Below are 23,866 nucleotides of genomic sequence, written 5' to 3'. Positions count from 1 at the left end.
AATCATATTAATATTGAACTGTTGGGGAGGTTGTAATGATTAAGTGACCTAATTCATATTATCACCTTAGCTGAGTGCGCAATATATTAGTAGGACCCAAGAAAGTCCAGCTACTGTTTTAGGGGAGCTGGAGGTCTCAATCTTTCCAAAGGCACTTGAACTTGATGGTGCTGGTGGGTAGGGGATGGAGACAACAAAAGAGGAGCAGAGGCAGAGCTCATGCACACTCTTTGTCATCTTGCTGGTGACCTTCTTGCCTATTGTCTGAGACTCAGTTTCCACATCTCTTCCTCAATACAGCCTTCCTTGCCACCATCCTGCCCTACCCCAGGCATGATAGGGCTCTCTTCTCTTTGCTTCCACAGAACCATGAATGTTATGGTATTTATTAAAATGCTGCTGTAATTTTTTTTAACCTGCTTAGGTACCCCTCTATGCTATGAGCTCATCTTGGCATCCCCAGCCCTTGGCACAGTTTTTATCTCATACTACGGTCTAATAAATATTTTAGGTGAATAAACATTACACAGAACCATAAGCTGTTGATCCCACCAGTTTACCCAGTGTATTAAATCTCATTGGTAACACCAAACCCATTCTATCCAATTATGCCCATAATTCAATAAGGACAAATAATGGGACAGCAAAGTCTGGTGTCTACCTGAGGTGGCCCCTCATCAAGCTGGCTTCTTGGTCAATTTTTCTGGCAAAGGTAAATGTGGCCATATAAAGAAGAAAAGGAAATTCTTTTTCCTGTGGAAATTATACCTTTGCTGGAGGTTGTGTGATTGCAGTATCCTGCTCAGTCAATAGGGTGCCTTGTCAATAGGGGGCCAGAGCAGATGGCCATTGTGCTAAGGGCTCAGACAGATGGTTGCCTAGAGACTTGAACCAGGTCAAGAGCACAGAGTGGAGGGGATGGATCAGTTATCTATTGCTGTGTAACAACCCCCCTCCCCACTTAGTAGCTTAAAACAAGAGTCATTCATTATTGCTCACTAGTCTATGGGTCAACTGGACTGTTCTGCCTACCTTAAAAGCACTTGGTTGATTTTGGCCATCCTTGTTCATGAATTTTTGTTCAGCTAGAGGTTGTCTAGTCTAGGTGACTTTACTCACATTCCTAGCAGTTAACTGGCTGTCCACTGGGGCAACAGGGGTGATGGGTGCCACTCATCTGTCAGAAGACGAGGTCAGGCTTGTTTATACGGTGGTGGTAGGGTTCAGTGTGAGCAGAAGCTGCAAAACTTCTTCAGACCTGGGATCAACACTGGCACTGTATCACTTCCACTGCCTTTTGTTGGTCAAAGCAAGACACAAGCCAACTGAGACTGGAGGGGAGGCGAACGAGATCCCTCCTTGATGGAAGGAGCTATAACTGACATAACAAAGAGGCATGGATACAGAGAAGACTAGAGTTGTGACCTTATTCTTTTGGCAAATGATCTACTACAGTAAATGAGGGGGGAGTTTCTTTTCTGATAATATGCCTTTTCAGAGATGGTAAATTTTGCAGATGGGATATTTATTGATTAGCGTATAGTTGTGGAAAAACACTTTGGTTCTTGGCCAACCAGTCTCCAGGCTCTGGAGCCATCCTTGAGCTGCCCTTTCTATTGTATTTCACTTACATCTGAGTTATCTGAAAGTACTCCAAGGCTGGGGGTGCCAGATCTTATCAGATATGAGCCCCAGCACAGGTTCTTGCTGGCTTCTGAAAAGGGGGTGGGGGAGGGACTTTTTCACAATAAGCCAAGGAGATGACCCTCACCGTGTCAGCATTGACTGACAGTTGCCTAGCTAGGAGGTGTAGGCTGGAGCCACAGCAGCATCTTCTCTGGGTGCCCAGAGAGCTGAAAAGACAAGTGGTGTGTAGTATGGCCTCTAAAAGACCAGTTTGAGGGAGAGGAGCCTGGGAGATTGGAAAGCCTGGGAATGGGACATAGCAGGGGAGAAGGTCTCTCAGCAGTGCACATTCTTCAGAACCAGCATATTTGCTTCTAACCCCAGGACACATAGAAGGTCCAGATAACAAGAAGTGCATAGAATGCCAGTTCCCAAGGCCACCAATTTCTCTCCTCATAAACATTTCATTTAGGTCATGCCAATGAGGAATGTGTGCTAACGCATCATTCCTGCCAGGGGCATTGGACATCAGAGCTTCCCAGGATAACAGGAACCTACCAGAGCCACAGTCCAGGAAAACCAGAGACCTCTTAGCAGCAGGGAGGTGGGTGTCCCATAAGAAGAATGAATATACCCTTACTTCACCAATCCAGGTGCTCTGGGAGAAGCTTGTTTGGGGGTAACTCTGAAGGACGCAAATGTCAATTTGGCCTTGGGATGGTTTCTGTGTGTGAGAAGCATCAGGTAAATCAATAGTGATCCAATTACTTTCTATTTTTAGAGTAAGTTAAAAAGCCAAACAAGGGGAAATAAGCCAACCACAAAGGGTAAATATTGTATGCTTCCTCTTATATGAGATACCTACAATAAGCAAATTCTCAGAGACAGGAAGATGAAAGGTTACCAGTGGTAGGAAGGAGGCAGGAATGGAGAGTTATTGTTTAATGGGTACAGAGTTTCTGTTTCAGTGATGAAAAAGTTTTGGAAATAGTGGTGATGGTTGCACAACCCTGTGGATATAATAAATGCTACTGAACTGTACACTGGAAAATGGTTAAAATCACAAAAGTTATATTACATGTATTTTACCACATCTTAGAAAATTGATGTAATATTCCCAAATGATATATTCTATATATTATATATTCTAAATGGGTTAATTGTATAGAATGAATTATATTTCAATGAAGTTGCTTTTTTTGTTGTTGTTTTTCTCATTTTTATTTCTATTTATTTATTTTAAAAATTTTAATTTAAATTCAATTACATATACTGTATTATTAATTTCGGGGGGGAATTTAGTGTTTCATCTGTTTGTATATGATACCCAGGGCCCTCTTTAATGCCCATCACCTAATTATCCCTCCCCCACAACCTCCCCTCCAATGACCCTCAGTTTGTTCTCTATAGTTAAGAGTCTCTTATGGTTTGCCTCCCTCTTTGTTTTTATCTTATTTTATTTTTCCTCCCCTTCCTCTATGTTCATCTTTTTTATTTCTTAAGTTTCACATAGGAGTGATGGTATTTGTCTTTCTCTGACTGATTTACTGTGCTTAGCACAATACTCTCTAGTTCCATCTGTGTTGCTGCAAATGGAAGGATTTCATTCTTTTTGATGGCTGTAGTAAACAATAATTCTCCATTCCTGCCTCCTTCCTGCCACTAGTAACCTTCCAACTTCCTGTCTCTGAGAATTTGCTTATTGTAGGTATTTCATATAAGATGAAGCATATAATACTTACCCTTTGTGTTTGGCTTATTTCACCTTATTTGGCTTTTTAACTTATTCTAAAGATACTGTAGGCCACATATTCTCTATCTATTCATCATTTGATGGACATCTGGGCTCTTTGCATAGTTTGGCTATTGTGGACATTGCTGCTATAAACATTGGGGTGTATATGCCTCTTTGAATCACTGTATTTGTATCTTTTGGATAAATACTAGTTGTACTATTCCTAGGTCACAGGGTAGTTCTATTTTTAACCTTTTGAGGAACCTCCATACTCCTTTCCAGACTGGCTGCACCGGCTTGCATCGTCACCAACAGTGTAAGAGGATTCCCTTTTCTCTGTATCCTCGCCAACATCTGTTGTTGCCTGGCTTACTCACTTTAGCCATTCTGAATGGTGTGAGGTGGTATCTCATTGTGGTTTTGATTTGTACCTCCCTGATGCCAAGTGATGTTGAACATTTTTTCATGTGTCTGTTGGCCATAGGTAAGTCTTCTTTGGAGAAATATCTGTTCAAGTCTTCTGCCCATTTCTTGACTGGATTTTTTGTTTTTGGGGGGTTAAGTTTGATTATTTTTTCCTAGATTTTGGATACTCATTCTTCATCTGATAAGGGATTTGCAAATATCTTTTTCCATTCTGTCAGTTGTCTTTGGTTATGTCAACTGTTTCCATCCTGTGCAAAAGTTTTTTATCTTGATGAAGCCCCAATAATTCATTTTTGTTTTTGTTTCTCTTGCCTTTGAAGACATATCTAGCTGGAAGTTGCTGCAGCCGAGGTCAAAGAGGTTGCTGCCCAGCTTTGGTTTTCCTTTTCAACATTCCTTTGTCTATTCAGGGTCTTTTCTGGTTCCTATAAATTTTAGAATTATTTGTTCCAGCTCTGTGAAAGATGTCAGTGGCATTTTGATAGGGATTGCATTTAATGCACAGATTGCTTTGGGTAGCATAGACTGTTTAAGAATATTTGTTCTTCTAATCCATGAGCATGGTATGTTTTTCCATTTCTTTGTGTCTTCCTCAATTTCTTTCATAAGTGTTCTAGAATTTTCAGAGTACAGATCCTTTACCTCTTTGGTTACGTTTGTTCCTAAGTATCTTATGGTTTTGGGTACAATTATAAGTGAGATTGATTCCTTTATTTCTCTTTCTTCTGGGTCATGCATTAAAAAACCTACTTAATGTTCTGCAAAAAAAAAAAAAAAAAGAATTCACTGAATCACTTCAGTGAATCAATCACAAAAGAGGTAATCAACCTCTTTTGAACCAGCCATGGTTCAAGGTCAGTGGCAGAACTCCTAGTTGAAGTGAGCCTAGGAAAGGAGTTTTGTTCTCAGTCTCTCCATGGTCTCCATCCACCCGAGATGGCGGAAGCGGTCAGAGAAGTCATGAGTGGGACCACCCCATCCCTGCCTGTGATATCCAGTGCTCTGATGGCTGACGCATTGGGTAGAGGAAGGAAGAAGCTGTCTGACTCAAGCAAAACCAGCTCCAAGTTTCTGGGAGTCCCTAACAGGGCCCTGCCCCCCCACTTAGGCTCCCTAAGAATTCAGGGAATGTTGTGGGGCCAAAGGGTCTTCACTGGGCCCAAGGTCAACACACACACTCACCCCAGTGCCCAGAGAAGGGAGAGATTCTGGTCCTTGGGTGTCTCTGAGCTCTAGGGACCCAGGACCAGCCCTTACCTCAGTATGCCCTTCAGATTGGGGAGATCCAAGCAAAACAGTTACCCCCCCCCAAAACCCTGCTGGCTCTGGGTGGATGTCTGGGGCCTGGGCTTCCGAGGCATTAGAGTAGTGCTTGGGACGTGGGGACGGGGGGACCCCAGACAGCAGAATCCTCACTCGGAAGTGGGTACTCAGGGAATAAAACGTTTTGTGAAGAAAAAAGAAAAAAAAGCAAACTGAGGTTTGCTGGGGGGAGGGGGGTTGGGAGAAGGGGGGTGGGGTTATGGACATTGGGAAGGGTATGTGCTATGGTGAGTGCTGTGAAGTATGTAAACCTGGCGATTCACAGACCTGTACCCCTGGGGATAAAAATATATTATATGTTTATAAAAAATAAAAAATTAAAAAAAAATCTATCTTCATTTTTTAAAAAGATTTTATCCATTCATTTGAGAGAGAAAGAATGAGAGTGAGCATGAGAGAGGGAAGGTCGGAGGGAGAAGCAGACCCCCTGCTGAGCAGGGAGCCAGATGTGGGACCCAAAGAGCATGACCAAGAGAGTCTCCTACATATTCTTCCACAAACTTCAAAGTTTTATTTTTCATATTAGTGTTTAGTCCACCTAGATTCACCTTGCTTCCCCAGGGGACAACAGCAATGCAGAAAAACAACAAACTTAAGTAACCAACCTCTTTTGATGGAAATGTAAGTTGTTTCTAATTATTTCCTATTTTAACCTAATAATGAAACGGGATGGCTCTGTTCCAGTAAAACATCTCTGCTCAGCCCCAATAATTAATAATAATAATAATGGCATGCTTTGTGCTTTCCAGGGCACTCTAGTGAATGCAGTGAAGTCTTTTATTTTTAATTTAATTTAATTTTTTCAGTGTTCCAACATTCATTGTTTATGCACCACATGCAGTGCTCCATAGAGTACGTGCCCTGCATAATACCCACCACCAGGCTCACCTATCCCCCCACCCCCTCCCTTCCAAAACCATCAGTAAGTGAAACCATATGATAATTGACTCTCTCTGCTTAACTTATTTCACTTGGCATAATCTCCTCCAGTCCCGTCCATATTGATACAAAAGTTGGGTATTCATCCTTTTTTTTTAATTTTTAAAATTTCCTTTCAGTGTACCAGAATTCATTGTTTATGCACCACACCCAGTGTTCCATGCAATACATGCCCACCATAATACCCACCACCAGGCTCACACAACTTCCTACCCCCCGCCCCTTCAAAACCCTCAGATTGTTTTCAGAGTCCATAGTCTTTCATGGTTCATCTCCCCCTTCAATTTCCCTCAACTCCCTTCTCCTCTCCATCTCCCCATGTCCTCTGTGTTATTTCTTATGCTCCACAAAAAAGTGAAACCATATGATAATTGACTCTCTCTTCTTGACTATTTCACTCAGCATAATCTCATCCAGTCCTGTCCATGTTGATACAAAAGTTGGGTATTCATCCTTTTTTATGGAGGCATAATACTCCATAGTATATATGGACCACATCTTCCTTATCCATTCGTCCGTTGAAGGGCATCTTGGTTCTTTCCACAGTTCGGCGACCGTGGCCATTGCTCCTATGAGCAATGGGGTACAGATGACCCTTCTTTTCACTGCATCTGTATTTTTGGGATAAATAGTCAGTAGGAACTCACTGAAGTCTTGTACAGGAAAGGAAACCTGAATAAACAGCAGTGGAGGTGTGTGGAGGGGTGGGTGGACAGAGGAGGGCTAATAAACTTCCTGTAAAAGACCAACTCTAGGAGAAGAGACATTGTCCTTCTTGACTAGGGGTTTTCTGGAAAGTATAAGAGTTCAGGATTACCTTTGAAACACTACTTAAAAGTACATAAAGTTACAAAATACTCTGCAGTGATGAGTAGTAATGGTAACTTTTACAAATACAGTTGAAGAGTTAACAGGAAGTACATATGTGCCATTAGTACTGTTCTGTCAACTATGTGAATATAAGGCTTTGTCCAGCCAAACCAGGACAAGCTGGTCATTCCAGCTAAGTTAATAATCAAAACTTTAAGATGATCCTTATGAAAGACTTGAGAAAGGTAAATTATTAAAAAGCATTTTACCGAAGGGATAATTGTGGGTAATTTAACTAAGAAAGTTTAGAAAGACCTTGAAAATCTAGAAAGGAAATCTAGGAGACATCGCTCTGCTTTATTTCTGTAAGTTCTTGCTTGACTTCTATGTCTTTAAGTTCTTGCTTTGCTTTACAGTTATGGCAACTAGAAAAGGAATATGGGAATATGGCACAGTGTAATTTACACAAAAACCTTAAGCAGTGCTCCAGTCTATAACTCATATCTAAGAAAAGGCCATCACTAAAGATTGTTGAGCCAATGTGGATTTATGGGCTTAAGTTTCAGTGTTCATGGCCCATTTCTTTTATGATTCTCTATCTTACCACTTTTAATTAATCAACTAATTACCAGTCATAATTGAGTGAGCCAGAAGGACTTCAGTGTTTCCAAAGGCTAGTGTTATCCTCAGTCACGTCAACATCTTTTAACTCTTTGGAGCTAGAAAGGATTTTAAAAACAATCCATGTGACAAATGACATTGCCCAGGCTCCAGAGAGGATGTCCTTGACCACGGCCCCATCAGGAGTAGAAGAGCATAATAATGGCTCCTCCCACTGCTCTCTAATAGAAGACAGTTCTATGGGGGGAGGCAGAAGAATGCTGTGATAGGCAGAATAATGGTCCTCCAATAAAGGTCCATGCCCTTACTCCTGAAACCTCTGAACATATCATTTACATTGCAAGAAGGACTTTACAGATGTAATGGAAGGTAAAGGACCTTGAAATGGAGAGATTATCCTGGATTGTGTGGGTGAGCCAATTTAATCCCATGAGTCTTTATAAGTGAGAGAGGAGGCAGAAGAGTGAATCAGAGATACAACAGTGTTAAGAAGAGGCAGGAGGGAGTCAAAACATGAGAGGATTTTGATCTATCATTGATCGTTTTGAAGGTAGGGGAGGGGAGTTGGAGTCAAGAAATGAAGACAGCCCCTAGAAGCTGGGAATGGCCTTTAGTGATAGCTAGCAAGGAAACAGAATCTCCATCCTACAGCTACAAGGAACTTCATTCTGCTAACAGCCTGAATGAGCAAGGGAATGGGTTCTCCTCTAGAGCTTTGAGAAAGGAGCCCAGCCCTGCCAACACCTTGATTTTAGCCTGGTGAGACTCATGTCAGAATTCTGATCTATAGAACTTTAATTAAAGATTTTATTTATTTATTTGACAGACAGAGATCCCAAGTAGACAGAGAGGCGGGAAGAGACAGAGAGAGGGGGAAGCAGGCTCCCCGATGAGCAGGGAGCCCAATGTGGGGCTCCATCCCAGGACGCTGGGATCGTGACCTGAGCTGAAGTCAGAGGCTTAACCCACCGAACCACCCAGGCGCCCCTGATCTATAGAACTTTAAGATAACAATTTTGTGTAGCTTAAGCTGCAAAGTTTGATGTAACTTGGTACAGCATCAATAGAAAACTAATACAGTGCATTGGTGACAGACCCCTCTATGCTTCAGAATATTCTGCTTCATAGCAACTGATGTCATAGAAAAGATTCTAGAAGAGCAGGTTATGGAGAAGCACTTGTGGTTTAGAAGCTCTTGGGTGAAGGTAAGTGGGTTATCAAGAAAGAGGAATCTGAAAAGTCCAGGGAACTGAGTGCAGGTAGAGGAACTTTCTTGCAAAAGGTCAGAACTGCTGCATTGGCTGCTTTTCCTCTCCCCCAAGGAGGCACCAAGGCCTGCGGAGGGACTGGTGAATGGTAAGCTGGTATGAATGGGCAGCAACCAGACAGATATGATGATACCCAGGTGCAAGAGACACTTAGCAAATCCGTTTAGTGCTTATACAATGACAATTCTGTTGGGAAGAGTTTACTTCTTCCCACTCATTCATTCATTCAACAGAGAGTCACAGAGTGCCTACTATACACCGGGTTCTGTTCTAAGGTCTGGGATAATGCAGAAAACAAAATAGGCCGGGGTTCGGCATGCCTGGTATTTACACTCTGGTGTGAGAGATAAGCAAACAAATGAACAAGGTCATTTCTGAAATTGACTTATATTATGAAGAAAATAGAAATGATTTTCTGGGATGGAGCAGTGATCAGAAAGTCCTCTTAGAGATGCTGAGCTCATTTTTGAGCTCTGACCACAGCCAGAAAGAGCAAGCTCTGTGGTGGTCGGGGGCGTCATGTTCTAGGCAGAAGAAACAGCTGGTCCAAAGAACCTGTGGTGGAAATAAGAAATGTTCAAGGAAAAGAAATGTGCAAGGTGAGTGTGATGGTGTGAATGTGAACAAGGGGGAGAGAGACGTGAAATCAGACTAGAGAGGTGCTCCGGGGCTCGAGCAAGAAGGGTCTTGTCAGCTAGGTTGAGGAGTTGGGATCTTATTTGAAGTGCCAGGAGATGTACTGGAGATGAGTGATGTGACTGGATACATGTTTTTAAAGAGAACTTTTTAGTTACTGTATAGATAATAGGGACAGGGGGACAGGAGAGGATTGTGGAATATCAGAATATATCTAGGAATTTCTACAGAAGTCAGAGATGATGGTGATCTGGACTGGGATGACGGCAGAGGAGAGCGAGGGGTGGGTTGGTTTTGGAAGGACGGGGACAGGGCTCCTGGCGAATTCATTGCAGCGGAAGAGAGAGGACTCAGCATGTGTTTTATGAGTATGTCTGGAAGACAGACGTCATCTGAAAATATCCTTTGCTCTGCTGAAAAATGTAAACATGGACTTCTCTTCCAATATGCATTGGAATTCAGTTATTAAGCTAAAGGCAAGGATGTGTGACCATGGCTCAAAGACAGGTCTGCTGTGGATTGAATACTTTGCATATTTAACTCATTTACTTTTCAACTCAACATGATTAGGTAAGTATTATTTTAATCATTATTTAGATGAGGAAGCCAAGAGGCCGAGTAACTGTCTTCAATCACTCCTGCGATCCCTAAAATCCCAGCTATTATAGGATAAAGTCAGAATTTGGACCCAGGCAATTTGACTCCCAAGTCTGAGCACTTAAATGCTAGGCACTTCTTGACAATGTATTTGGGATAATGGTGATGTCTTGACAATGTATTTGGGATAAGTAGTCATGTGACTTAGGAGTTTAGACAAATGTTTAAAAGTTAAATTCTTCTAATTCAAGAATATACTTATTTATTTCTAACTTTTCCCCAAGTTAGACATTTAGGTCATTGGTTCTCAACAGAGGACAGTTTAGTCTGCCGGGAGATGTCTGGCAACATGTGGAGACATTTTTGTCTGTCACAACTGAGAGGGAGAAGCTCCTGGCATCTAGAGGTCAGGTGTGTTCCTAAATAAACTCCAGTGCACAGAAGAGCCCACAGGACAAAGAATTTTCCAGCCCAAGGGCCAAGGTCAAGGGCCCCTTTTGCAAGTGAATGCAGGTTGGTGGACAAGCATATGCCTGTGTTTGATGACAAACAGGAAGGTGTAATTGTCTAATTAATATCTATTTATGCAGTGTTAGGGGCTGTAGGACATGCTGGGAAGAAGATATGTTATAATTTCCAATTGCACATTCCAGTCTGAGAGATAATATGGCATAGAACAGGACGATCGCCTGCTAGGTGTTTTTGAAGTGATTCTGAGGGCAGTAGGGGTTCAAGGGTTCATGCAGGATTGCATCAGACTTCAAAGAGGTGGCACCTGGAGTGGACACCTGAAAATGGAACAACATTTGGGTGGGGAAAGGCATGGTTGGGCCCTGTGGATTGGAAAAAGCTATGTTTGGAGATACTAAGGTAAGAATTATCAGACGCATGGGCAGTGGGGTGTGGAGTAGGGAGGTGCAGAGAAGAGTAGAGAAGGAACAACATGGGAATTCAGAGTTACCTGAATGGATTGCTCCTGATGGAGGGAGGGCAGGGTAAGGCCAGGTTATGGAGGGCTCAGAAAGCCAACTCTGGGTTTGCTATCAGGAATAGGGAACTAAAAGCATTCCCAAAGTGACATTGTATACATGCTTTGGGGACTTTGAAAATACCACCTGGAGGAGTTGGCTTGGAGGAGTGGAGAACAATAGGCTGGACTGTGACTCAGCTTGCAGGGATGCAGGGGGTTTAGGGGATAAAGGTGAGGGGAGTTTAGAGGATGGTGACGATGAGGGTTTAGGGGATGACAGGCACTTTTATTGGAGTGGCGATGAGCAGAGTCTAGGTGGTAACAACAGAAATGGAGGAGAAACTCAGGAACGAATTCTCTGAGCATATTACACCCCTCCCCTTTTCACAGATGAGAAAGCAGAGGCACCATGAGGCTAAGGGCCTTGTCTGCTGTTGCCAGTGGTGACCCCCATGGCAGGTCTGGGCTGGACTGGGGTTTGTTTCCTTGTGTGCACAGCCAGAGAAAAGCTCAGTGGAGTTTGGTTTCTAGACAATCTGGAGAGAAGATCATAGCCCGGGTGAGACCACAGCTCCAAATATATTCTAGGATAAAAGGCAATGGTGGAAAAAATTCAACAGAAGAATAGTGCTTGTGCTTGATTAGTGGGACCACAGGGATATTTCTTCTTCTCATTCTGTTTTCCAACATGTACCTAAAGGACAAGTTGTACTTTCACAATAAAGAGGAAGAGAGGATTTGAGCTTCTGTATCTAACATGAAAGAGAAATGAGTGAGAAGAAAATGAAGCAGACGCCATTGGGTTTTGCTGGAGGGAGAGAATGTCTGTGGTGGGGAGTGACTGTCACAGGAGCAGTTTTCTTAGAAAATGGTGGAAGGGGGTCCCAGAAAAGGAGGAGAGGCAGGGTTTCAGGTGTTCTGGGTTTACAGTGACACGAAGCTGAGGGTTAGGGTGGGAAGAAGTGTCACGGTCAAGTCAGGCAGAACTCCCCTTTTTCTGAACACACTGAATTGTACACCCGCACCCCACAGTGCCCTTCTTTTCCTTCAGAGAAACCGGTGTCCCTGGGATCCTGGCAGGATTTCTCTGTGACTCTGCCAGCTCCCCTGGCCATTACTGCCCTGAGCTGCCAGGAGCCTAAGAAGATGAAGGCATCCGTGGTTCTGTCTCTCATTGGCTACCTTGTGGTTCCAAGTGGCGCTGCCGTCATGGCACGCTGCAGGGTGGCGAAGAAGCTTTATGAAGGAGGCCTGGATAATTTTGAGGGCTACAGCCTTGAAAATTGTGAGTAGGCCACTCTAAGACCCCTCTTCCCTTACCTCCTTTTCCTCTGGCCTCTGCCCTGGTATCCCCAGCTCTGCCCTCCTCCAAGCCACCCACCTCCTGTTCCATCTTAGGGGTGTGCCTGGCTTATTTTGAGAGCAAGTTCAACCCCATGGCCATCTACGAGAACTTGCCTGGTGGCTACACTGGCTACGGCCTCTTTCAGATCCGCAGCCATGACTGGTGCGACAGGGGCAAGAACCGCTGCCACGTGTCCTGCTCTGGTAGGTCCCGCCCACCGCTCTCCCACACTGGGGCACTGGGGGCTGTGCACTGGGGCACTGGGGGCTGCGCAGAGCGCAGAGGCCAGTCTTCTGGGTGGCCAGAGTTTCCAGGTTTGGGGCAGGGAGGCAGAGGGCCTGGCAGGTGCGGGACCAGGGAGGCTGAGTGCTTCGCACCAGAGGGTCTAGGCTGTGGGTGGCCACTGAGAACAGAGTCATGGAGACCCCCATCCAGATGGGCAGGTTGAGAGGTGGCAGGGAGGAGGCTGTAAGCATCAGAGCCCACCTGAGTCTGAAGGATTAGAGCAGAGGGTTCTGCCTGGGTCTCCTTTCACCCACACATACTCTTCTTTAAGAACAGTGACCACTTGGACAGGCACAAGGGGTCACTGGGAAGAGACAAGAGCAGGCCATTCCAGGGGGAGGTTTCTCTGCTGCTCTCAGGGGTCCCAAGTACCTGTGTTCTAGAGGATGCACTGGCCCAGGCTTCCCTCTTCTCAGAACTCACTGAGCATCCACAATGTGCCAGTCTCCTGGAGCTGACAGTCTAGTGCTTGCTAAGCACAGGGTACTCCTCAAAGCTCTTCATAGGTCTGAATGCATCTAATCGTCACAAAGACTCCCATGACATGGGCACTGTTATTATCCCATTCTATGAATGGGAAAACTGAGGCCCAGAGAGGGTAAGTACATGCCCAAAGCCACACAGCTGTAGGTGGTGTTGTTGAGGGGCAAACCCACACAGGGTGACTTCTGAATCAGGGCCAAAGTGATAGGCTGCACAATGACACCAGAGCTCTCCCTGACCCCCAGAAGCTACTGCAGGAGGGTCTGAACACCTGGCACTCTCAGGGTCTCCCTGATGAGTGAAGCTCCCTCCCCCATGATGGATGAGAAATGTTCCAGAACCCATGGCTTCTGAGCTGGTTCTTTAGGAGACAGAGTGGAGAGGTCATGGTAAAACTTGTAAGCTTATGTGATCCAGGAGAAAGCTGCTTAGTGTTGGGCCCCATGCTCAGTGTGGGGACTCCAGAGAGGAGTAAGACAGTTTCCAGATTCAAGGAGAAGCAGGATTTCGAAGTAGGAGGGAAGGGTGCCAAAAACAACACAGGAACCCAGTGAGAATCACAGCCCTTGCCCTTATAAGTGAGCTATATGAGCTTGGGTAGGTCCCTTCCCAGAGCTTCCTCCTCTGTCAAGTGGGGATGACACTAGCTGCTTCTTAAGGTTGCTGTGAGCCTTAAATGGGCTAATATATGTAAAACACTGTGCAGGGCCCATAGGAATCATGTATCAAAGTCTAGTGGAGACCTACATATTAAGAACATAATTTAATTACTATGACAGAACATTCAATGTTGTCCTGAGTTCCTGGCAGCCAAGGCAAAAAGAAACCTAGTAGGCCCATAATTTATATCTCATAAGAAGATTGATTGATAGACTGCCAGAATCTGACAGAAGAAACAAATAATTACCTGTAATGGAGGTGGTACTAAGTGCTGTGATGAAATAGGGTGAGTTAGATAGCCTAAAAAACCCTCCCACTAGATAAAATGTGAAAAAAAAAATCTGGAGCACCTGTCTGGCTCAGTCAGTAGAGCATGCGACTCTTGATCTCAGGTTGGGAGTTGAAGGCCCATGCTGGGCACAGAGCCTACTTTAAAAATAAATAAATAAATAAATAAATAAATAAATAAATAAATAAATAAAATCTTCCACAGTACTGGGTTCAGATGGCAAGAAGGTAAAATCCCTAAAGGCTAAAATGAGAAACAAGAATCCAAACAACTAACTGAAAATTGAAGCTGATGCTGACCCTGGGGACCTCAGCTGATTCCTTGTGGCATAAGGCACAGTTCTGAGGTCATTGTGTAGACAGGGCCTGAGCAAAATCAGGAGGTGAATTAGAGACTCCCCTGAAACCCAAGACCCCAGAGAATTGCATTGTCAGCTGAAGGATGAGCTAGAAAATGGTGAAAGCAAACACATTCTAAAGAGAGGGGGAAATAGGCTCTTTGGGAATTTGTCTCCACAAGCCAATAGGACTCACGGGGAAGTAAGGCACCATCGAGAAGGACTAGCTAAGGAAGATGTGGTCCATATACACTATGGAGTATTATGCCTCCATCAGAAAGAATGAATACCCAACTTTTGTAGCAACATGGACGGGACTGGAAGAGATTATGCTGAGTGAAATAAGTCAAGCAGAGAGAGTCAATGATCATATGGTTTCACTTATTTGTGGAGCATAACAAATAGCATGGAGGACAAGGTGTGTTAGAGAGGAGAAGGGAGTTGGGGTAAATTGGAAGGGGAGGTGAATCATGAGAGACTATGGACTCTGAAAAACAATCAGAGAGGTTTGAAGTGGTGGGGGGGTGGGAGGTCGGGGTACCAGGTGGTGGGTATTATAGAGGGCACGGATTGCATGGAGCACTGGGTGTGGTGAAAAAATAATGAATACTGTTTTTCTGAAAATAAATAAATCAATTTAATTTAAAAAAGAGAGAGAAGGACTAGCTAAGCCCTGTGCTAAGTCCTGAGGACAGTTCAGGAAAATTGTATACTGTCCTTGTCCAGCAGGGTGAGGGACAGAGAGAGCACAGACTTTGAGGCCAGACACAATCTTGGCTCAACCTCTTACTGGTTATATGATCTGAGCCTTAGTTTTCCTATGTGTAAAGTGGAGGTAATAATAGCACTTGCCTCACAAGGCTTTTGTGAGTTTTTGATATACTACAGTGCATATCAAGTCCTGAGCCTGGTGTTGGGTATACTGCTTGGTGTGTGATGAATACAGCTTCATTCAGAGTATTTGCAAAGTAGCAGGGGTTAGGATGTGTGTGTGTGCGCATGTGAACATGTATGCACATATCTACATATGTATGTTTGTATATATGTATTTGGTTAGAGCTGAATTGAAGTGACATTTTATTCAGAAGAGGGGAGAGGGTACAGTGAGCTAGATGGTCAGTGACAGAGTTTTAAGGACTGTCCTGCTTAGATGAGCAGATCCAGGTTGGGAGATGAACATGAACTAAGCCTAGAAAAAGTCCAGAATAGGATTCCCAAGCTGTGGCACCAGGGGTGGAGCACCCACCTTCAGGGCAAGCCTTGTCTCCTGGTCCTTGGTAGGTCTCTAATGGTGGGGTCTTGGAGGAAGACAATGGAAGGTAAGGTTGTAGAAATGGAAAGGAATGTTGGGGAAAGGGCAGATGGACTAAGCCAAGGATTGGGTGTTCTGTTTTACAGGAACTAGGGGCACTGAAGTAATGTTTTAAGGAAAAGCAATCAGACTGGATTAGGGAAAGGGAGAGACTCAAGTGTCAAGAAGGAAGGTATTGCAGCAACCCAGGCTTCCACATTCAAAGGAAAGAATGGAGTGTTGGGCTCTCAGAGGCACCTCTGGGGCATTGCCAATGCTGTTTCTTCCACCTGGAACACTTTTCCTTCTGTGATTCCTCCACCCTTTCTCCTTCCCTACTCTTCTAGATGTCATGTGGCCCAATAGCCCTTCCCTGATCCTTCGAGTCTGAATTGGGTGCCCCCACTCACTGCTCCCACATCAAGCTGCATTTCCCCATCATTCCAGGTATCCTTTGTATTGTAATTGTCTATGACCTTTATCTCCCCCTTTCAGACTGCAAGCTCTAGGAGGACAGGGACAGATTTACTGGGTTCACCATTCTACTGCCACTAGCACAGAATAGTCGCTGTACATGTTTTTAATGAAAATATTATTATAAGAATTGAAGAAAAAAAATAGATTTAGTAAAAGATGACCACAAGCTACTATCTCCCAGTGTTGTCTGAAAAAAAAAATCCTAGGGATAGATTTATCCTTGGAATCACATGGAACCCTCTCTAATGCGGGCACCCTGTACCTTCCCTGGTGTCACTCTGACTCAGCTGCCAAGTTGTGGGGTCGTATTTTTCTACTTTATTTTCTTCACAGCTTTACTGAATCCAAATTTGAAGAAGACGATTGAATGTGCCAAGAGAATTGTAAAAGGAAAAGAAGGTATGGGAGCATGGTAAGTGGTACATTTTTGAATAGTCTATGTTTAATGACCTTCACCCATTGTCTTTAATCCTAATCTTGGCCTAATCTTGGTTTCTGCACATCTATAGGGTCAAACTAGTGGGTTCTTACCAAGCTAGGCAGTAGAACACCATTGAGATCTGCAACCCCAAGATCTCAGGAGGAAGGACATAATTATCAGGCAAATTACCTTAAGTTGAATGTATTTTTTCTTTCTCAAGTATTGTTTGGGGTTATTCAGGTGCCTAGGATAAGCATCCTTAATATAAATCTCTGTATATCTTTCTGATTACTTCTCTCATCTAAATACTTAGGTTCTTTTTTTTTAAAAAAAGATTTTATTTATTTATTTGACAGAGATCACAAGTAGGCAGAGAGGCAGGCAGAGAGAGAGAGGGAAGCAGGCTCCCCGCTGAGCAGAGAGCCCAATGTGGGGCTCCATCCCAGGACCCTGGGATCATGACCTGAGCCGAAGGCAGAGACTTCAACCCACTGAGCCACCCAGGTGCCCCAATACTTAGGTTCTTAATGCATGTTGTGAAATGACTCTACTCCAAGTCTGTACCAATTTATATTAATAGTAATAATTTAATAAATGCTTATTTACTGCACTCCCATCAGTTATAAATCTTTGCCATTTGAAAGGCATCTAACAATTTTATCTTCTTTTGTATTTTGTGATAGTCTATTAGGGTGTTTTCCTATTATGTTTGTTATATATTTATACTGTGATTTTCCCCCTGCCCTTGTTCTTTATTTTTGAAATTCAGATCATCATATTCATTTGAAAGAACACTTTATATATTAGATGTTAATTGTATTAACAGATAGTTATATATTTGTATTTTTTATTTCATTGATGTTCATGTAAGTTGAAATAACACACAACTAGATTATCCATCTTATTTACATATTCTTGGTCACTTATTTGGCACTATATTGAGACATCCTCCTGGTTGTTTTTTTTTTTTTTAAGATTTTATTTATTTATCTGACAGAGATTGAGAGAGAGAGAGAGAGAGAGCACAAGTAGGGGAAGGAGCTGAGGGAGGGGGAGAAGCAGACTCTCTGCTGAGCAGGGAACCTAAGGCTCAATCCCAGGCCCTGGGGTTCTTGACCTGAGCCAAAGGCAGATGTTTAACCAACTGAGCCACCCAAGCACCCCAACAGTTAAATATTTGTTACCAAAAATAACTGCAACTCTGATTTCTTCTTTAAGCAGATATTTGCTTTGTTAAGCCATCTAAAATTTACAAGTGTTTGGTCCTGTTTTGACTTCTTTCAATATTTGTTCATATTATTGTGTATAGGTTCTAATTTGTTCTCATTGCTGCATAATATTTCATTATATGGATATATCAATTTATATATCCATTATTCTGTTGGTGGACATTTGGGTAGTTTTCACTTTTTTAGTGTTGTCATGAATATTCTGTACTTTTCTTTTAGTGAATATAAAAATGGATTCACATTGATCACACTAAGGAAAAAAAATCACTGGTCATAAGTAATATGTATTTTCAGATTTGGTGTATCCTACCAAACCATTTTTTAAAGAGATTCAATTTACATTTCCATCAACAGTTGTAGTTTTCAGTGGCTCCAAATTATTGTTAAGTGCTTCGTAATTTCTAGTTTTCTCTTGTGACTGTGTAGTGGTATCACACTGGGTTTTGAGTGTTCTTTTCCATTTCTAGTTTGCTAAAGGTTTTTTAAATCATGAATGGGTGTTGAGTTTTGGTTATTATATATTTAGTATCTTTGAAATTCAGTGTTAGCTTATCCATCTTTTTCTTTTTTTTTAATTCAAGTCGTTGACTTTTTCATCTCTCTTCTCTTCCATGGCTTTCTCTAGAGGTTATGCCTAGTTACATTTTATTGACAATGTCAATTTTATAAAATTTACATCTGGATTCTGTAGTATGTTACTCTTCTAGGAATGTTCCTCTGAATTTAATGACAATGCCCCTTTTCTTCTACTAATATTTTCCCATAAGTACCATGTTGAATAAGGACAGATTTGCCCATATTTAGCATTTGCAAATAGATAGGTTATCTATTTTCTTGTTTCAGCTCACTGTTACTTTGGTAATGGTCAGACTCCTTTCACAAAGGTCCATCTGGGCATAGATTGTTGTGCAAGTCTCCTGGTCCAATTTCCACTTTGGAGATTTTCCTGATATGTGTGTCTAGTTCTCTCTCATAGGCTGAGCCAGTGGAGTTCATGAAAACCCTTCATTCCCATAATGCACTTCTGCCACCTCCACTGATACCATTTGTCATGGTAGGTCTCCACTATCCAGTAGAGGCTGTCTCACCACCAATTTCCACCTTCTTTTGCCTCTTCCACCCCCGCCCTGCTCCACATTTCATAATTGACTGCTTAGATTTTGCAGGATATTGTTATTACCAGTTATATCTAGAAACAAAGTCATATTTCCTCAGTTTCAGATTGTATATCTTAATATTTTGCAATTAGGGTTTATCCTATAGCCAATGTGTCCTCCCACAAAAGTTGTTAATAAATCATTAACACATTTTAAATAGAAGGTATCTTAAATAGAGGAAATCCTTTAACAATAGCTATCATTTCTTTACTATGGTATGTAGGCTTTGTATGTTTATATAAACATCATCATTTAATCCCTACAAATCCTTATGCCATGAGTATAAGATGAGGAAGCGGAGGCACAGGGAGGGGTACAGCAAGTTACCCATGTCCATAGGGTTGGAATTAATTCTAGATCTCTGCTCTTCTGGGCCTCAGCTTTCCAAGTCTCCTTGGAGAGACAAGGATGGTTGGCCTGGGGAATCTGGGCTCTGGTCGTGTGGAAGGGCAACCAAAGGACTCTGTACAGTTCTTCTGTGGGAAGCCGACACAGGCCTTCCAAACAGAATCATTGAGTGCAAGAGGCACAGCCCTGCAGGTGGATTCATTTTGCCAGTGGAAGTCTTTTTTTCTTTTTAAAGATTTTATTTATTTATTTGACAGACAGAGATCACAAGTAGGCAGAGAGGCAGGCAGAGAGAAAGGAAGGGAAGCAGGCTCCCTGCTGAGCAGAGAGCCTGATGCAGGGCTCTATCCCAGGACCCTGGGATCACGACCTGAGCTGAAGGCAGAGGCCTTGACCCACTGAGCCACCAGGCGCCCCGCCAGTGGAAGTCTTGAGTGGTGTTTCTTAAAGGGACCCCTGGGTCCTACAGGCAGTGGAGATCTCCTTCAGAATCTGGCAACAGGAAGTGTGTCAGTCTCAGAGGCCAGCTTTCATTGTTGCTTTTTTGTCTTTTTTCAGTGCCTTTTGGTGCTAAGTTCAGTCAGGGATTTTTATCTGTTTTTCTTTCCTTTCCTCTGTATTGCCAGCATCTTGCTCTGTGCCTGGCATATAATAAGTACTCCCTAAATGTTTGTTGCAAAATCTAGGTTGCATTTGGGCTGTCACCTAAAAGCTGTTAAAAATTTTAGAAGTTTATTATTTATTATTTTTAAAAAATTTTTAAATTTTTAATAAACATATAATATATTTTTATCCTCTGGGGTACAGGTATGTATATTTATTATTTTTTTAAATAAAAATAATACACGTGTTTAAAGACGAAAATATAAAAAAATAAACTTCTTGCTCTTGTCAGCAGCCTCCTAATAGCAGACTATTAATATGTCTTGTAAATCAGAGAAAAATATATATATTGAGAATGAGAAAAAAATTTAAAACATATGTAAGAGGTGCCTGGTTGGCTCAGTTGGTTAAGTGTCTGCCCTCGGCTCCAGTCATGGTCTCTGGGTCCTTGGATCAAGCCCCAAGTCAGGCTGTCTGTTCAGAAGGGGGTCAGCTTGTCCCTCCCCCTCTGGTCCACCCCTGCTTGTGTACTCTCTTTCTTTCAAATAAAGAAATAAAATCTTTAAAATAAAATACATATGAAATATCAACACACATACTGACCTGAACCTAACTTTTTTTCACTTACTAAAAAACTTACAAATCTTGGCATATCATACCTAGAGGTCTCTGCCCTCTGGATGCTACAGATAATTATCTGCTGTCCCCTATTGATGAACATTTAGATTGTTTTCATTTGCTGGGACTATTGGGTACATTTAAGTGTTGGCAGAGAGATTGCTAAACTGGCATTCAGAGAGGGAGAACCTCCAGATACATTACATGATGGGGTCTGTGTTCTAGATTGTTTATCTAGAATAATCAAATTTGTACAGTTTTTGGAAATTGAGACTTACATAATGATGCTATTCTTTTTTGCTTTGCATTTTTTTTTTTTTTAAGATTTCATTTGTTTGAGAGAAGTGAGAGGACATGATTGGGAGGGGAGAGGCAGAGGGAGAGGAGAAGCAGTCCCCAGTGAGCCTGGAACCTGACATAGGACTTGATCCCAGGACCCCAGGATCATGATCTGTGCTGAAGGCAGACACTTAACTGAGCCACCCAGGCATCCCAGTTTTGCATTTTTAAAGATTTTTAATTTATTTGTCAGAGAGAGAGAGAGAGCACGACACAGGTAGACAGAATGGCAGGCAGAGGCAGAGGGAGAAGCGGGCTCCCTGTTGAACAAGGAGCCCGATGTGGGACTCGGGATCCCAGGCCATGACCTGAGCGGAAGGCAGCTGCTTAACCAACTGAGCCACCCAGGTGTCCCCAGCTTTGCATTTTCAAACTAGAAAGAAGTTACGCATTTTTTCATGTGTTTGTTGGCCATTTTTCTCTGAAGTGATTATTCATATTCTTAGCCCATTTTCTATTCAGATGATAACGTTTTCTTTTGTTTTATTGATTTCAGTTGCAATTTATTAATTAAGGTTATTAGACCTTTGTCTATGTTATCTATGTGATCTACTTTTTTCAGGTTTGCTATTTGTATTTTGATTTTGTTTATAGTATTTTCATCATATAGGAATTTTACATTTTCACACAGTCAGATCCCTCAATATTTTGTTTCGTGGCTCCTGAATTTATATGAAACTACATTCCAAGTTTGCAAAGAAATGAAGCTATGTTTTCTTCCACATTAAGACAGGACCTGGCACAAAATAAATCCATGTTAAGTTTTTGTTAATAAATTAGGAAATGGAATTCACAATTTTATGTTTTTATACTTAAATTATGGCCTTCCGAGAGTTTATTTTAGTATAAAAAGTGAGGTAGGGATTCAGCTTTATATTTCTCAAATGGCTAACCAGTGTTCTTTTTAAAGATTTTTTTTTTTTTAATTTATTTGTCAGAGAGAGAGAGTGAGCGAGAGCAAGCATAGGCAGATAGAGTGGAAGGCAGAGTCAGAGGGAGAAGCAGGCTCCCTGCGGAGCAAGGAGCCCGATGTGGGACTCGATCCCAGGATGCTGGGATCATGACCTGAGCTGAAGGCAGCTGCTTAACCAACTGAGCCACCCAGGCGTCCCGGTTAACCAGTGTTCTTATACCACTTATTCATTCATCCATTTTCCTCACTCATTTAGTAGATTGCATTTTAAAGTGGGAGTCCCCTTACTAATGTGTCTTCCCAGTGTTTAAAATAGATTTCATACAGTCTCTACTCTCCAATTAATTGGAAGCATGGCTGGCTCTCTAGGGTGAGCACTAATGAGCTAAAATCATCTTTATTGTATAGCATTAAGTAGAGATATGCTGGCCCAGGCTGATTAAAGCCTTCTCACTTGTTCAGGACTCCCAGCAAAGTGAGCTCTTATTAAACTAACAAGCACCCATGTCTTTTCAAAGCTTAGATCAAGCAGCTCTGCAGAGTTGAGGCAGACAGGAAAGGAGAAGACCAGGGGCATGCATGCCCACAGGATTCCCTTCTGCAGTGCCTGCTCCAGGCTGCGGAGAGCCCTGCAATTTCTGAAAATGTGTGTGTGTGTGTTCCCTGCTGCTTTATAGCTGTGAGGGGCCAGTGGGTCACAGCCTCATCTTTAACTGTGGGACCCCTTACCCTGGAAACTCATGGAGGCCTTCTGGCTGAGGGATGGCCTACCCAAAGAGGTTTTGTTTTCTTTCTTTCTTTCTTTCTTTTTTTAATATTTATTTATTTGACAGGGAGATAGATATATATATAGAGAGAGAGAGATCACAAGTAGGCAGAGAGGCAGGCAGAGAGAGAAGGAGAAGCAGGCTTCCTGCTGAGCAGAGAGCCCGATGCGGGGCTCGATCCCAGGACCCTGAGATCATGACCTGAGCTGAAGGCAGAGGCTTAACCCACTGAGCCACCCAGGCACCTCAGCAGGATTCCTAATGGCCTGCAGCTGAGCTGGTGAATCCCACAGCTTCTAGGTTGGGAGAGGAGGAACTGGAGTCTGGCTCTGGCACAGGGGCTGGGACTAGAGGGATCACATTTAGGGACAGGAAGAGAAAAGGTTTGAGAAACTCAGTCTAGCTGGGCTAGGTAGGGTTGAGGAGCTAGGAGTGAAACACATGCATGGAAAGGTGGAAGGGGCGTGGGTATAAGGTCAAGGATTTCCATTTCTGATCAAGGATCTGCCTAGGACTCACCATCTGAGCCTGAGCAAGTCATGGAACTTCTCTGGTGCTCACTGCAGAGAAATTAAGAGTACTTGTCTTGCCAGTCTGAGGGACAGACTCCCCATTCACTCTAGTATGGGATTTATGGAAAGAAATGGGGGGTGATGGGAGCATGAGGATCTAGGGGGCCTCAGCATTCATGCTCGGATGTGCTGGAGTCAGCAAGAGGGTCACACTCAAGATGCACAAAAGTCTTCAGAAACATGCCTGCAGCAGTCGGGGGTGGTGAGTTCAAATGTTTCAAGGCCGGGATGTAGCTTGGCCGGGGCGGCTGTGGTTGGGAGAGAGGTTGTGGAACCCTGCCGATCCTGAGCTCAGACACCAGGAGCCACATCCTGTTCACTCTCCCTGCTTTCCTGTCTGCAGGCCCTCCTGGTCCCTGAACTGCCGGTTAGCGGACAATCTGGAGAGGTGGTTGGATGGGTGCAGGTTCTAGCTGCAGAGGCGACCCTCACACTCTCCAGGGGCACCTTCCAAATGAAGATACTTTCCTGTTTGCGGCCTTCACTCAACCCTGTTGATTATCTCACCGCTGGACAGCTCCAGATGGAAAAGGACAAACGTTTGCTTCATCCGGGGATGAGAAATGCAGAATAAACCAGCTACTTATGCAAATTGGACCTAAGGTTTTCATTTGTCTTACTAAGCTGGGATGGTTACTAGCATAACAATGGAGGATCTGAAGGAAGGGAACTACCTGGAAAACAAGACGGGTCCATGATTGCCAATATTAAGTAGGGAAGGGAAGAAAAGATACAGTGGAAGAAAAGAGGGGTCAAAGGCAAGCAGGGCCACCAGTCCCAG

General features: G+C 43.1%; 1 protein-coding gene across 1 annotated transcript; it reads left to right on the top strand.

Annotated features, from left to right (window-relative positions):
- The first annotated feature begins 12,097 nt into the window (after nucleotides 1–12,097).
- Nucleotides 12,098–23,655, top strand: LYZL4 (lysozyme like 4). The gene is made up of 4 exons (XM_059387953.1): nucleotides 12,098–12,236; nucleotides 12,350–12,499; nucleotides 16,452–16,530; nucleotides 23,429–23,655. Exons 1-4 carry the CDS (start codon nucleotides 12,098–12,100, stop codon nucleotides 23,496–23,498), a joined length of 438 nt encoding a protein of 145 aa, XP_059243936.1. The 3' UTR covers nucleotides 23,499–23,655.
- The last annotated feature ends 211 nt before the right edge of the window (nucleotides 23,656–23,866 follow it).

This window comes from Mustela nigripes, chromosome 2, assembly GCF_022355385.1.
Source record: "Mustela nigripes isolate SB6536 chromosome 2, MUSNIG.SB6536, whole genome shotgun sequence".
NCBI classification, from domain to species: Eukaryota; Metazoa; Chordata; class Mammalia; order Carnivora; family Mustelidae; genus Mustela; species Mustela nigripes.
Note: the sequence above shows the minus strand (reverse complement) of the source record. Positions and strands in the feature narration are given on the sequence as shown.

What these genes read in the sequence shown, in the direction of transcription:
- LYZL4 (XM_059387953.1), top strand. Translation starts at nt 12,098, where the DNA reads ATGAAGGCATCCGTGGTTCTGTCTCTCATTGGCTACCTTGTGGTTCCA. An exon ending in GGGCTACAGCCTTGAAAATT is followed by an intron (nt 12,237 to 12,349) that starts GTGAGTAGGCCA and finishes GTTCCATCTTAG; the next exon opens with GGGTGTGCCTGGCTTATTTT. An exon ending in AAAGAAGGTATGGGAGCATG is followed by an intron (nt 16,531 to 23,428) that starts GTAAGTGGTACA and finishes TCCTGTCTGCAG; the next exon opens with GCCCTCCTGGTCCCTGAACT.